We start from the raw sequence: 12680 nt of genomic DNA on the forward strand, positions 1-12680 counted from the left end.
AACGTACAAAATCAGCAGGGGATCAAATACTTTTTTCCTTCACTGTACCCACACATGCAGTCAGAGCCGGCCCTAGTCTTTTAGGAGACCCTAAGCAAAACTTTGTTTCCCACCCACCTTGCGAACAAAACATTTTAGCAGCCCCCCTCTTGACAGCAGAGGGAAAAATTGAAGTTGTAGAGTTAATTTCCTGCAATTCTACACATTTTGCCATGGGGCGTAGAGAAAAAATGTCATTTTAAAGCAAGAGTGACTTACAAAATCAATGGGTTCCCCCCCGGTCGGTAATTCGACCATGATTACTACAAGTGTAGATAGCTGGTCGCTAGACTAACTTAAAAATCAAAAGAATATTAGCTGACATGGACTAATTGAGTGGCTGATGCACAACCCAAATGTTGTGTATTCTATTATTCTAACTGTCAACAGTAAGTTGAGACCCAGACTGAGTTCTAAAAAAAGGAAAAATTAAATTGAAATTGATCTGCAGGTGCGGGCCGCCAGTTGCCCATCCCTGCTTTAGAGTTTTGACATCTTCACATTATTTTGATATCTTCCCTTTTTCCTTTCAGAGGTTGGAGGATTCAGTGGAGCATTGTGCCGGATATTACGGATCCTATAGTAAGAGACCTCCCATTTCACATGACTTCCTCTTAGCTTCCTGACCTCACAGGAAGTGCCCTGTCGTATTTCCTGCCTTTGGGATGGAATTAACTGATTGTTTGTGTTTGTTTGTTTCATGTAGGAACCGTCAAAGGATGACTTGACTGTGTCTGAAAAGTTCCAGTTAGTGCTTGATGTTGCACAAAAAGCACAGGTACAGTAGTAGCGAACACACATACACAAGCACGCATACATGCACACACAAATACACACAAATACACACAAACACACACAAACACACCACATTTAAGACATTTTGGAAAAGTCATTTTGTTGTGCTTTTTTTCACAGAACCTTTTTGGTAAGATGGCGGATGTATTGGAGAAAATAAAGAAGTAAGAAATAGCTGTTTCACTGTCTTACCATTCTATACTCTTTCCCTCTGAAGTTGGTCTGTATAGTTGATCAAATGGTTTCTCTCTCGCCCTCCCTCTCTCTCTCTCTGTGTGTGTGTGTGTTTTCAGCCTGTTCATGTGGGTGCAGCCTGAGATCACTCAGAAGCTCTACATCAGCCTGTGGGTTGCCTTTCTCTCCTCCTGCATACTGCCCTATAAACTCGTGGGCTTCATGATTGGTGAGTACACGCACACACAAACATACACACAAACATACACACACGCTGCTGCAGCCCTCACACACAGACTGAGTGAAAAGCTATGGTTACGTAACATTCAATATCAAAACACCACTTTATTCTCTTCATTGCTGCTAAGGGGCATTGTGTCTCCTGGCACACTGATATTTGATGTTTGTTCCTCTCTAAAGCAATGAGTCTTCTCTTGTGTGTTCACTGTTGGTGCCTGTGGCTGTGGAGGCTTTAAGAGGAAGGAGAATAACTGAGACATTTAGTTTACAGCAGACACGTGTTTTATGAAATATATCAAACATGTAAACAAGTGTAAACAAGTGTAAACAACAAAGTATACCAACATATTTTTTTGTACAATCCATTGTACTTTTACAACATTACTGTCTCTATTTTTTAAATTATTTTTAAAGTCTCTCTTTCTTCCCCTCGCTCTCAGGGCTTTATGCAGGGATCAAGTTCTTCATCATAGACTTCTTGTTTAAGAGCTGTCCCAAGCTGAGGGACAAATATGACACCCCTCACATCGACTGGAACAACCTACCAACTGATCCACAGCTGAAGGAGAGGACCAACGCTACTATGTCCCGACGGGTGAGGACACGCACTTATGCACATATATACATTTCCACACACACGTACGCAACATGTGTACAGAAAGTGCATTCGGAAAGTATTCAGACCATTTGACTTTTTCCACATTTTGTTACGTTACAGCCTTATTCTAAAATTCATTAAATCGTTTTTTTCCCCTAATCAATCAACACACAATACCCCATAATGACAAAGCAATTTTTTTAATACATTTTGGCAAATTTGTAAAAAATTAACTGAAATATTACATTTACGTAAGTATTCAGACCCTTTACTCAGTACATTGTTGAAGCACCTTTGGCAGCGATTACAGCCTTGAGTCTTCTTGGGTATGACGCTACAAGCTTGGCACACCTGTATTTGGGGAGTTTCTCCCATTCTTCTCTGCAGATTCTCTCAAGCTCTGTCATGTTGGATGGGGAGCATCGCTGCACAGCTATTTTCAGGTTTCTCCAGAGATGTTTGATCGGGTTCAAGTCTGGGCTCTGGCTGGGCCACTCAAGGACATTCAGAGACTTGTCCCGAAGCCACTCCTGCGTTGTCTTGGCTGTGTGCTTAGGGTCGTTGTCTTGTTGAAAGGTGAACCTTTGCCCCAGTCTGAGGTCCTGAGTGCTCTGGAGCAGGTTTTCATCAAGGATCTCTCTGTACTTTACTCCGTTCATCTTTGCCTCGATCCTGACTAGTCTTCCAGTCCCTGCTGCTGAAAAACATCCCCACAGCATGATTCTGCCACCACCATGCTTCACCGTAGGGATGGTGCCAGGTTTCCTCCAGACGTGATGCTTGGCATTCAGGCAAAATAGTTCAATCTTGGTTTCATCAGACCAGAGAATCTTCTCATGGTCTGAAAGTCTTTAGGTGCCTTTTAGCAAACTCCAACCGGGCTGTCATGTGCATTTTACTGAGGAGTGGCTTCCGTCTGGCCACTCTACCATAAAGGCCAGATTGGTGGAATGCTGCAGAGATGGTTGTCCTTCTGGAAGGTTCTCCCATCTCCACAGAGGAACTCTAGGAAGAGTCTTGATGGTTCCAAACTTCTTTCATTTAAGAATGATGGAGGCCACTGTGTTCTTGGGGACCTTCAATGCTGCAGACATTTTTTGGTACCCTTCCCCAGATCTGTTCCTCGACACAATCCTGTCTCTGAGCTCTACGGACAATTCCTTCGACCTCATGGCTTGGTTTTTGCTCTGATATGCACTGTCAACTGTGGGACCTTATATAGACAGGTGTGTGTACCTTTCCAAATCATGTCCAATCAACTGAATTTACCACAGGTGGACTCCAATCAAGTTGTAGAAACAGCTCAAGGATGATCAATGGAAACAGGATGCACCTGAGCAAAGGGTCTGAATACTTATGTAAATAAGGTATTTCTGTTTAATTTTTAATACATTTGCCAATTTTTTTATTTATTTAATCAATTTTAGAATAAGGCTATAATCTAACAAAATGTGGAACAAGTCAAGGGGTCTGAATACTTTCCGAATGCACTGTATACGAAAACACACAATGTAATCTGAGAAAATGTACTCTAGGGCCGCACAAATAACTCGCCCCATAGCAAAGGTAACCAATTCTTTATCCAACCCAAACTTCCCTAACCCTAGCCTTTATCCAAATGCTAAATAACTTAACCCTAACCTCATTACAAAAGTATCTATTACAACTGAAGCATAGATTTTTGTTTTTAAATAATAACCGTAACTACTGTCAATCCAACATTGTAGTTATTTTAACTTATGATGAGCTTTAACCCCTTTTTATGTTGAGCCCTTACTTTAAACAAATCTAATTTACCTTGACACTGCCACCTGAATGTCATGCTCTGTCATCTGTGTATGCATGCGTGTGCGTGCGTGAGACTGTGTGTCGAGTGTTTTGCGATGACTATCTCAGCCAGTTGGCAGTAATGTTAGTGGTGCTAGATGGGCCTTTGCTTTAGTGACTGTCACTATACGTTGTGTTTTGTTTCTCTCTCTCAGCTGTCTGGGTCTGAGAAGGTAGGGACTCTGGTGTGCCTCTGTCCCCTTACGTTACATAGTGCCTGTGTGTGCCACCAGCTAAAACATGTATATATGTCTGAATGTGTGTGTGTGTGTGTGCGCACTGAGTGTGTGCGTGTGGTTCACGATAAACCTCCCAACATTAACTGAGTGTTTGTGAATAAATGGATCAAAAATGTCAATGCATTTATCCACTTTTAGTGGGCCATAAGAGACACTTACTAAGCTTTAATTGAACCAGTCTTAATCGAAACAATTATTAATTAATTTGTGACATTTTTTATCCATTTTAACAGACATACTCTGTAGGAACCAGGTGTTCAGTGTGCTGACAACCAGCACTGTCAAAAGCAACTTTAGTGTGACTAGAGTAGTATATAGTCCGGTTTACAGTAACACCTTTATTTCCCCCATAGTTTAGTTTACCTCTAGAACACTCAAATTGTTATTCCTTCATATCGATGGTAAGATAATCAGGTAAGGTAAAACTTTCTAGTGATTCCAATTAGTAGTAGGCTTTGTATAACAATCACTCAAAAATGTGAATCATTTACCAGGTAACCCTTGAAAAACAGAGCTAACTAGTGTGTCTGATTTCCCCAACTATGTAGCTAAGACTTATTGTATTCTATTTCTGTGTAACATTACAAATAGTCCCATCTATTTACTGTATAGCTAGGGGCCTGCCTGCCTGCAGCATGAGGGAGTATATTGTACTGTAGCTGTTAACGGCATGGCCATTTATCTGCAGAGCTCCCTAATCTCACTCCCAGCATTACAAACACTAACTAATCCACTACTATACCGTACTGTCTTTACTGTACACCGACTTCTGATCGCCCCCACCCCTCTGCCTGAAGTGTGTACTCGCTCACCCCCCGTCAGGGATTTAGCCTTCACTAAAAGCATTGGATTGGTGGGTGTAAGCATGCGTAGGCAAAAGACAGGTGGACAATGTTCCACCATAATTCTATACACTAGTGAGGGGTAATGAACCAGTGCACACTTCAGGGCAGAAGGGTAGAGGATACCCTTGGAACACAGACAATTAAATACATTGTTAAGTTAAATAACGAAATGTCCTCACTTAGAAATGAAACTAACAGAGATGACCGACTACCTACATGTACAGTACTATAGTATGTACTGTAAGTGTACTGTGTCTATATGAGTGTGTCTGGGGGGGGGGTCGGGGAACTGCTCTGCGCTTTGCACGAGACCCTCACCCTGAGGCTGATGTTAGATAAGACACAAGTTGTTTGCAAGGCTATGTTATAAGGAACACATACTCCTACTGTGTACAGATGAATGGCCTCCATCTTATGTTTCCCCTCTCTATGTGAGAGGCTGTCTACCAGTTTAGTCTCAGAGAATCCGTAGTGGAAGATGGCTACAGTAGTGCTCTGTAATAAAATTATTCCTCTTCCTCCTCCTCCCCCACCCGCTCCCCAACTCCTCCCTCTCCTCCTCCTCCCCTCTAGATTCAGCCTGTGGTGGCTAGAGGTAGCCTAGCAACTGTTCCATGCGGTGTAAACCTGGATGGTGACAGCGCCAGGATTCATAGCACCAAGAAGGGAGCCTTTCATGAGATCTTCAATGTCTCAGAGAATGAGCGCCCTCTACCAGGTCAGAGGACTTACTGCACCTAAAATATTTTTCTTCGATTTTTTCCCTGCCATTCAAAAAAATATTGTTTAAATGCATTCAGCCACTTGTAGAAGTAAATCAATATAAACTATTTTTGTGTGTGTGTGTGTGTGTGTGTGTGTGTGTGTGTGTGTGTGTGTGGGTGTCTACAGTGTGTGAGAATGGGTGGAGGTGCTGCCTCATCAACAGAGACCGGAAGATGCCAACAGACTACATACGAAACGGCATGCTCTACGTTACAGAGAAGCAAGTAGACCTACCTCATCACACTAGCTTGTCCCTTCAAGTACTTCGTCACAATAGCTTTTCACCTCTAGTGGTCTGCTATTCCTTTTTGGTGTGCTGTCTTTACTCTCTGATGTGTGTGTATACAATATGCCACGAAATAGTGCCATTATGTTGCAGATTCTCAGAGCCAGATCCAAGAGCGGATGATTTGTGCTGACTCGTCTCTCCATCTTTCTATCTCTCCTCCTCTCTCTCGCCATCTGTCTCTTTGTCTCTCAGTTATCTGTGCTTCGAGAGCTCCAGTTCCAAATCGGCCTCCTCCAAGAAGAATAAGGTCATTAAGCTGGTGGACATCACAGATATCCAGAAGGTGTCCATCTACACTAATTCCATAATTGTATCATATCCTTTCCATGTTTTCTGTGATATCACATCCTGATATGCATCTTCCAACAACTGATAGATTCTTTGAAATTAATCTATCATAATTGTATTTATCTGACACCATCTCTTCTCTCTCGTCTCTGTTCGCAGTACAAAGTGCTGTCTGTCTTACCTGGGTCTGGAATGGGAATCTCCATAGCCACTCCCTCCACACAGAAGGTATGGAAATAAAGACTAATTTGACCTTTTTATTATCCTTCACATATTTATAAATAAATTTAATGTAATTTATGGATTTCTGTGTCTCCTCCTCCTCAGCCTCTGGTGTTTGGTGCCATGATCCATCGAGACGAGGCCTTCGAGGCGATCTTCACCCAGTACATGAAGATCATGACCACCTCCAGACCACCCTCGGGCAGCCCTGAGCTGTAGCCCTGCTATCCCCATGGACAGAGGCCTGGGCTGGGGTCAGGGCTGGGCCACCTACCCCTGAATCCTCCCTCGCTGGAGGAAAGACAATTGGGGAAAGTGATGGGACGCACACCTCTTCTCCTCCCTCTCTTATCTACAATGATTGGACAATCTTCTTTTATGACTGAGAGGTGTCTGTGCGCGCCGCGCGTCTGTCTGTGCGCGCATCTGTGTGTGTGTGGAGGTGGGACTTGTTGTCCAATAGGGATGGTGCACACATTCCTACAATCTGTCTATGTCGGAATGAGGATGGGGGGGATGAAGAAGAGGGGGTGGGGGGACATTATTTTTAACACAGACATCTCATCATAGGAGAAGGAGCTGGCTCTCCTGCCTGCCTGCCTGCCTGACAGCTTTCATTTGCTTCAGAGAGACGTGTGTGTCTGAGCTGCACAGACAGTGTGCGTCTCTACTCACCTGTCTTCTCTGTCTGTCTTTCTTGCGAAGTCTGAGTCAGTGTAACCGTTACTGCTGGTCTTGCATGGAACTGTACAGACAGTACGCTGTACGGTAGCTAGATGTTTGTGTAGAAAACATAAAGCTGTGAGAACGTCGAGCCAACATCTGAACAACGTTCAACATGACAAGAAGCCTTTTCCATTAGTTTACATCGTTGCTGTGGATTTTCTGTGGAGACACTCGCACATATTTCAGCAACAAACAGTTTGCTTTCAGGTGTCTTTTTGCATATGCTGTATATTTGTTATACGTTCAACACTCACTACTGAACTGTACTGTGTGTCACGTACAGTAGTGGGGACCTTGGCGATGATGTTCATTGTGAAATGTTTTCAAATGCCTTTCCTTTGAATTCCGCTTATTTTTGTAATAACCAATGGAATGATGAGGAACTGGACTTATTTAAAGTAGGTCCTGGATCGTGTTATAAAACTAAAGCACACTCACTGTTAGAGTCATAACAGACCTAAACCATGAATAATGTGTCTAAACTGAAGGTACATAGTTCAAATGTAACGTAGCTGGTTCAGTGAACTAAACGTGTGTATTGAGTAACCCCGAGGCCTAAAACCTAAAGATGAGTTAATGCCTTGGCTTTTGTCTAGTAGGCTAACACATTCTTAAGGTGCATACTGTAGGTCACGTAAACGTACTAACGATTTCGTAGTGTCTCAAGGCCCAGTACCTGTGTTACTTCAGTCTTTAGTGACATGTTATGGTATAGTAGTACTATAGTAGTTCTACTGTAATACCACTAATACCAACCTGTAGTATTAACACTGGAGTGGTCAGACGTGTACAATGTGCTGTCCTGTTCAGAAGTAATTTCACTTGGTTAACTTGACTAGTAACTAGTTAACTCCTGGACGAATTATCTCAGTATTTCAATGCAAATCGAGTCAGTCAACTGGCCTGGTTCTGTAGTATTCATTCACAATAGGAATACTGAATATTTTAATGTCACTTTATTATTGTCACCATTCTGGATTAAAAAGCTGGTCTTTTATTTTTCAGATAGGTTTGATATGTAGAATTGTAATGAATGCCAAACCAAGTGGATGTGGACACTTTCTGTGTTTTGTAAGATGACTGGAAGAGTTATTGTGGACATCTGGGCATTTTTCTGGTCTATCGTTTGCTGCAAATGAGAGAGTAGATTATACCATGCTCTCAGATCCTTTTTTCCTCAGCACAACAAGCTAGTCCCCTAAAAAGCATTCATCTTCCCACACTGTTAACAAGCCCGTATAAACTATGTCAGTTCTGGTCTTACAAAACCCAATCTACAGTTGTTATGACTGGATACAACATTTCTATGGATTGTCTATTGTCTAAGGAACTCATGCTGTTAGTGTGTGGATTGTACGTTACTGTAGTCTTAATGCTTACCTGAAGCCTTTCTTAGTCGATTAGTAACAACAACTAACTTTGAAATCTGCAATCAGGGTCTGTCCTAAAAGAAGCACACAGAATGTATTGTGTTACTGCTGTAAACTCCTAGTTTTATTTTTTTGTTGCCAAAACGTCCATTTTTCTTTCTTTTACTGCCCGCCATACTCTGCCTACACTGATGTTTACTGAAGGTTGGGATAAAAACCTTAATTGATTTCTTGTTCTTTTGTTTGGAATGCCGGTTTGAGCTCCTAGCCACAGGTGGAGTTATGAAGACTGGAAAGATATCTTCCTCTTGCGTTTTGATTACTGTGTCAACTGTCAGCTATTAAATCTGCTCAGACTGGTCTCAGGACAACCTCTGCTGCTCACCTTGATCCCAACAGCAAACGTAAGCCTGATCCCTGATCTGTTAATAATGCTTTAATAGCTAAAGCTAAAGTTTTGCTCTTCTGTTGAGTTTGTTGTCATGGCATACACTGTACATTTACTGTACTGAGTAGCGTGGTAATGAAAGTCAGAGGAGTTGGATCAAGCATATAGTAACAGATCTGGGACCAGGCTAACAGTAGACAGATGGCGCCATCAGAGAACATTCTAGTCAGATTATATTGTACGTCAATCACACTGCAAAAAAACATCAGTGATCGTTCTAATGGTAGTGCCATGCAGTACATGGTAAAATCACGATAATCTTTTAGCTATTTTTGGATCACTCACAGGCCTTCCTTACAGACAGCAGAGGTCATCATGGCGACTCCGAGAGCTGATGTCCTCTGGTTTCTAGTGGTCTCTACTTCTGTGGCTCTCGTTGTGTTAACCAAGTATTAGTTCTAACTCAATGTAAACGTTAGTCAATTACTTAATGATATTCCCATACAGTATATCACTGCAAATTTCAATATACTGCAATCATCTGACAGTTGTGGGTAATTATTTGTCATCTGTGTGTTCGAGGACAAAATGACGAAAGAGGAATTTATATACAAAAATGGAATGTACACACAAATCCATTGAGTTTTTAAAGAGAACAATGTCTATTGTAAAATATGTGATGTACATTTTTTTTAATTTAAATAAATTGAATTAAGTATTTGCCCTTCTCTGTATTGTCATCCTGTGTACTACACCTATTATAAGAGTAATGTTAGTCATTCCAAATGAACACGGAGGTACTGTAGGAGGAGATTGTGTGGTCCAGTGCTGACTGCAAGTCCCACATTCGGCCACTTGATGTCACTACAGGACAGATGGATGGAGGCTGAAAATGACCCTTACAGACACTAGACGGCAGTGGCGTCAAAGGCTGTGGAATCAGGTGAATAACTCTCAAAACCTTTTTGAAGAGCCTGCCTGGTTGTATACACAATTCAGCATGGTAAATACTGTGTGTGTATGTATATGTACACTACCAGTCAAAAGTTTGGACACACCTACTCATTCAACGGTTTACATTTTTTTACTATTTTCTACATTGTAGAATAATAGTGAAGACATCAAAACTATGAAATAGCACATATGGAATCATGTAGTAACCAAAAAAGTGTTAAACAAATCCAAATATATTTTATATTTCAGATTCTAATAGCCACCCTTTGCGTTGATGACTGCATTGTAAAGACCTGTTCTGCGCATGTTCTTTTGTGTAATTATGGGGTGGAAGGGAATATATGAATGCATTCACACTGTGGGATTTTTCCTCCTTTTTGCACTTTTGTTTTACGGTAATATTATGGTAAGAAACAATTACAATTTCATGATGAATGCAATGATTCATACATTTTCACTTGGTCAAACCTAATTCTTATTCAGCACAGTGAAAAAATATCTCATGAAAGTTATGAATCATAACTGCAAAACCTTTCCACTGATCCACACAGCTTCTACCCCAACACAAATTTGACGATTTGGTGAAAGTACAATGATTACTGTGATATCATTCCATATTATCCCCATATTGGGACTGTAGAGAATGACACAGAGCCCCAAATTTCTCCTCTGAACTCTAACAAAAACCACAGTGAGATTTCCTGTTGGAAACACTGACTGCGTCCCAGAGTGGATGGGTACATGCTACACTACAAAGAGTTGAAGTTTGAAGAGACGCAGCATCCATCACACACTTTTCTCCACTTCAGGCCTTTGGCAGGATAGGGAAGTTAGTTCAAATAAACTATTTAATAAATGATACCCCTGAGTTGCCTGTCCACAGACACGTAGTTGGATGGAGCCAGTGTATTTTTAGACCATCTGATTGAAAGCGACATTGGCACCTCCTGCTCTAGTTGTTTGTACACTTTGACAAAACAGTGACACTCTCTCTCCAATGGCTCAAATCTGTCTGACAGCTACACACACACACCACAATGCTGGTGAGTGATGTCTCCCATCATCACCAGTGGACTGAGGTGACCTCCCTAGCTCCGTGGGAGGTGGTACGGTGGATATTATTCACTGTGGCCACGTCCAAATGGCACCCTATTCCCTATATAGTGCACTACTTTTGACCTGGTCAAAAGTAGTGCACTATGTAGGGAATAGGGTGCCATTTGGGGTGCATTCTGTATAAATGTTAAAAGGATTTTCTCCCACAAGGATACCAACCATAGCCATTCCTCTCCCAGTGCTGCCTGGCTGTTAACACTGTGCTAGGCTGAATACTGATTACACAACATTAGGTCTACGGTGCCAGTCTACCAAACTCTCAATGAATAACTTTGTAATATGTAACTATGTAATGTGTGTAATCACAGCATAACGACACAGGTATAAGACCAACCTAATGTAGCGCGCAGTGCATTTGTCACGTGTCCTGTCTTTGGCACTTAAGGTCCTGTTAGCCTACTTCACCCATATTCCTGTATATGCAGGTATAAAAGCAACTAACTTAATGTTAAGAATCCCACATTTTTTTATTTGGCCTGTCATTGTACTTTCCTGTTACTTCACCCATATAATAGTCATGTGTCATGTGAGGGAACTGCTGATTCCCATGCATCTATCTGATCTATGTTGTTTAGAAACAAGATGGGTAGTGAGGGTTAATCAGGATTGGGGAGTAACTGATTACATATAATACATTACTGTACATGTAATCAGTTTTGTTTCTTCTCCAAACTAACTGTAATCAGTTACCTTACCAGCAAACAATTGTAATCCGATTACAGATACTTTTGAAAAACTGGATGATTACTTCTTGAATTACTTTTAAATTCATATGTTTTCTCAATTACATTTAATTCAGCATTGAAAAAAGGTGCAATTGTAAATTCTTTCCAGTTTAACTGACGCCCGGCCCAGAAAGACAATTTCCATAGGCGGCCACTTAGAAAATTCCTAATAAGACACTTTAGTCATCAACTTTGTGCACAAAACATCCTTTGAATTATTAAAATAATTATTGTAATAAATAATAAAATCCATCACTCACAGCCAAAGAAGATATTAACATTTTATATTCATCCAATGTCTGTCATGTTTTTGGATGACGTGAGGATGTCGGCGATGCTCGCGCTGCTCCCTGTGCACACTGAGTGCTAGCGCGCATGTGATGTTGGTCCGTATAACCCGGATGCAACCCGGATGTAGACGGTCCATGAATCGACATGCAAACGTGAGTAGATTACCTTGTAAGCAACAGTCGGACATCTTAGATGCAGTCTCCAGTTATTATTATACCTCAGTGACCCAACCTTTGGGGTAATACATAACCTACTAGTGTACACGAAAGGTATGGTTGGCAAAGACTGAAAGGTCCTCTGTCTACTCATCATCCTAGTCACAAGATAACGTTTTTCTTCTTGCTTTGCTCTTTATGTGTCGGTACAGATTTCATTTAAAGTTTCTCTGAGTGACTTCTTGGCCTTGTTTACCACTAAGAACTCAAGTACTGCATCACAAAGGTGACAGCACTGGTCACTGTGACAGCAAATGGCTGTCTTCACTTCAGCTGTGTAATGGCACCGGAGGGAATTGTCGCTGTTTTACGGGCTCCTGACCAATTGTGCTATTTTGTGTTTGTTTTTTTCCGCTGTTTTTAACTTTATTTGTACATAATGTTTCCGCCATTGTTTCCTATGACTGAAAAGAGCTTCTGGACATCAGAACAGTGATTACTCACCTCGAACTGGACAAGGATTCTTTCTTTAATGAGTCGGAAGCAAAGGATATGCTGCTCTTCCCGGACCAGGCCCAAATCCCCGTCATTCACATGAAGAGGAGACACTGTTACAGAGGTCGAAGAGCTGGAT

At 41.5% G+C, this 12680-nt stretch overlaps 1 protein-coding gene across 1 annotated transcript in view; it reads left to right on the forward strand.

The window, feature by feature from the left end:
• LOC311146376 (GRAM domain-containing protein 4-like) overlaps positions 1–6822 on the forward strand; it is a 70030-nt gene extending 63208 nt beyond the window's left edge. Inside the window, exons 10-19 of the mRNA XM_084182869.1 lie at positions 573–621; positions 746–817; positions 955–998; positions 1128–1237; positions 1689–1843; positions 5331–5475; positions 5649–5772; positions 6004–6094; positions 6259–6327; positions 6427–6822. Coding sequence (XP_084038995.1) covers positions 573–621; positions 746–817; positions 955–998; positions 1128–1237; positions 1689–1843; positions 5331–5475; positions 5649–5772; positions 6004–6094; positions 6259–6327; positions 6427–6540 — 973 coding nt within the window. The 3' untranslated portion in view covers positions 6541–6822. The remainder of the gene's footprint in view (positions 1–572; positions 622–745; positions 818–954; positions 999–1127; positions 1238–1688; positions 1844–5330; positions 5476–5648; positions 5773–6003; positions 6095–6258; positions 6328–6426) is intronic.
• Positions 6823–12680: the final 5858 nt, after the last annotated feature.

The sequence above is a fragment of the Coregonus lavaretus genome (assembly GCF_964263955.1).
Source record: "Coregonus lavaretus genome assembly, chromosome: 19".
In the NCBI taxonomy this organism is placed as follows: domain Eukaryota; kingdom Metazoa; phylum Chordata; class Actinopteri; order Salmoniformes; family Salmonidae; genus Coregonus; species Coregonus lavaretus.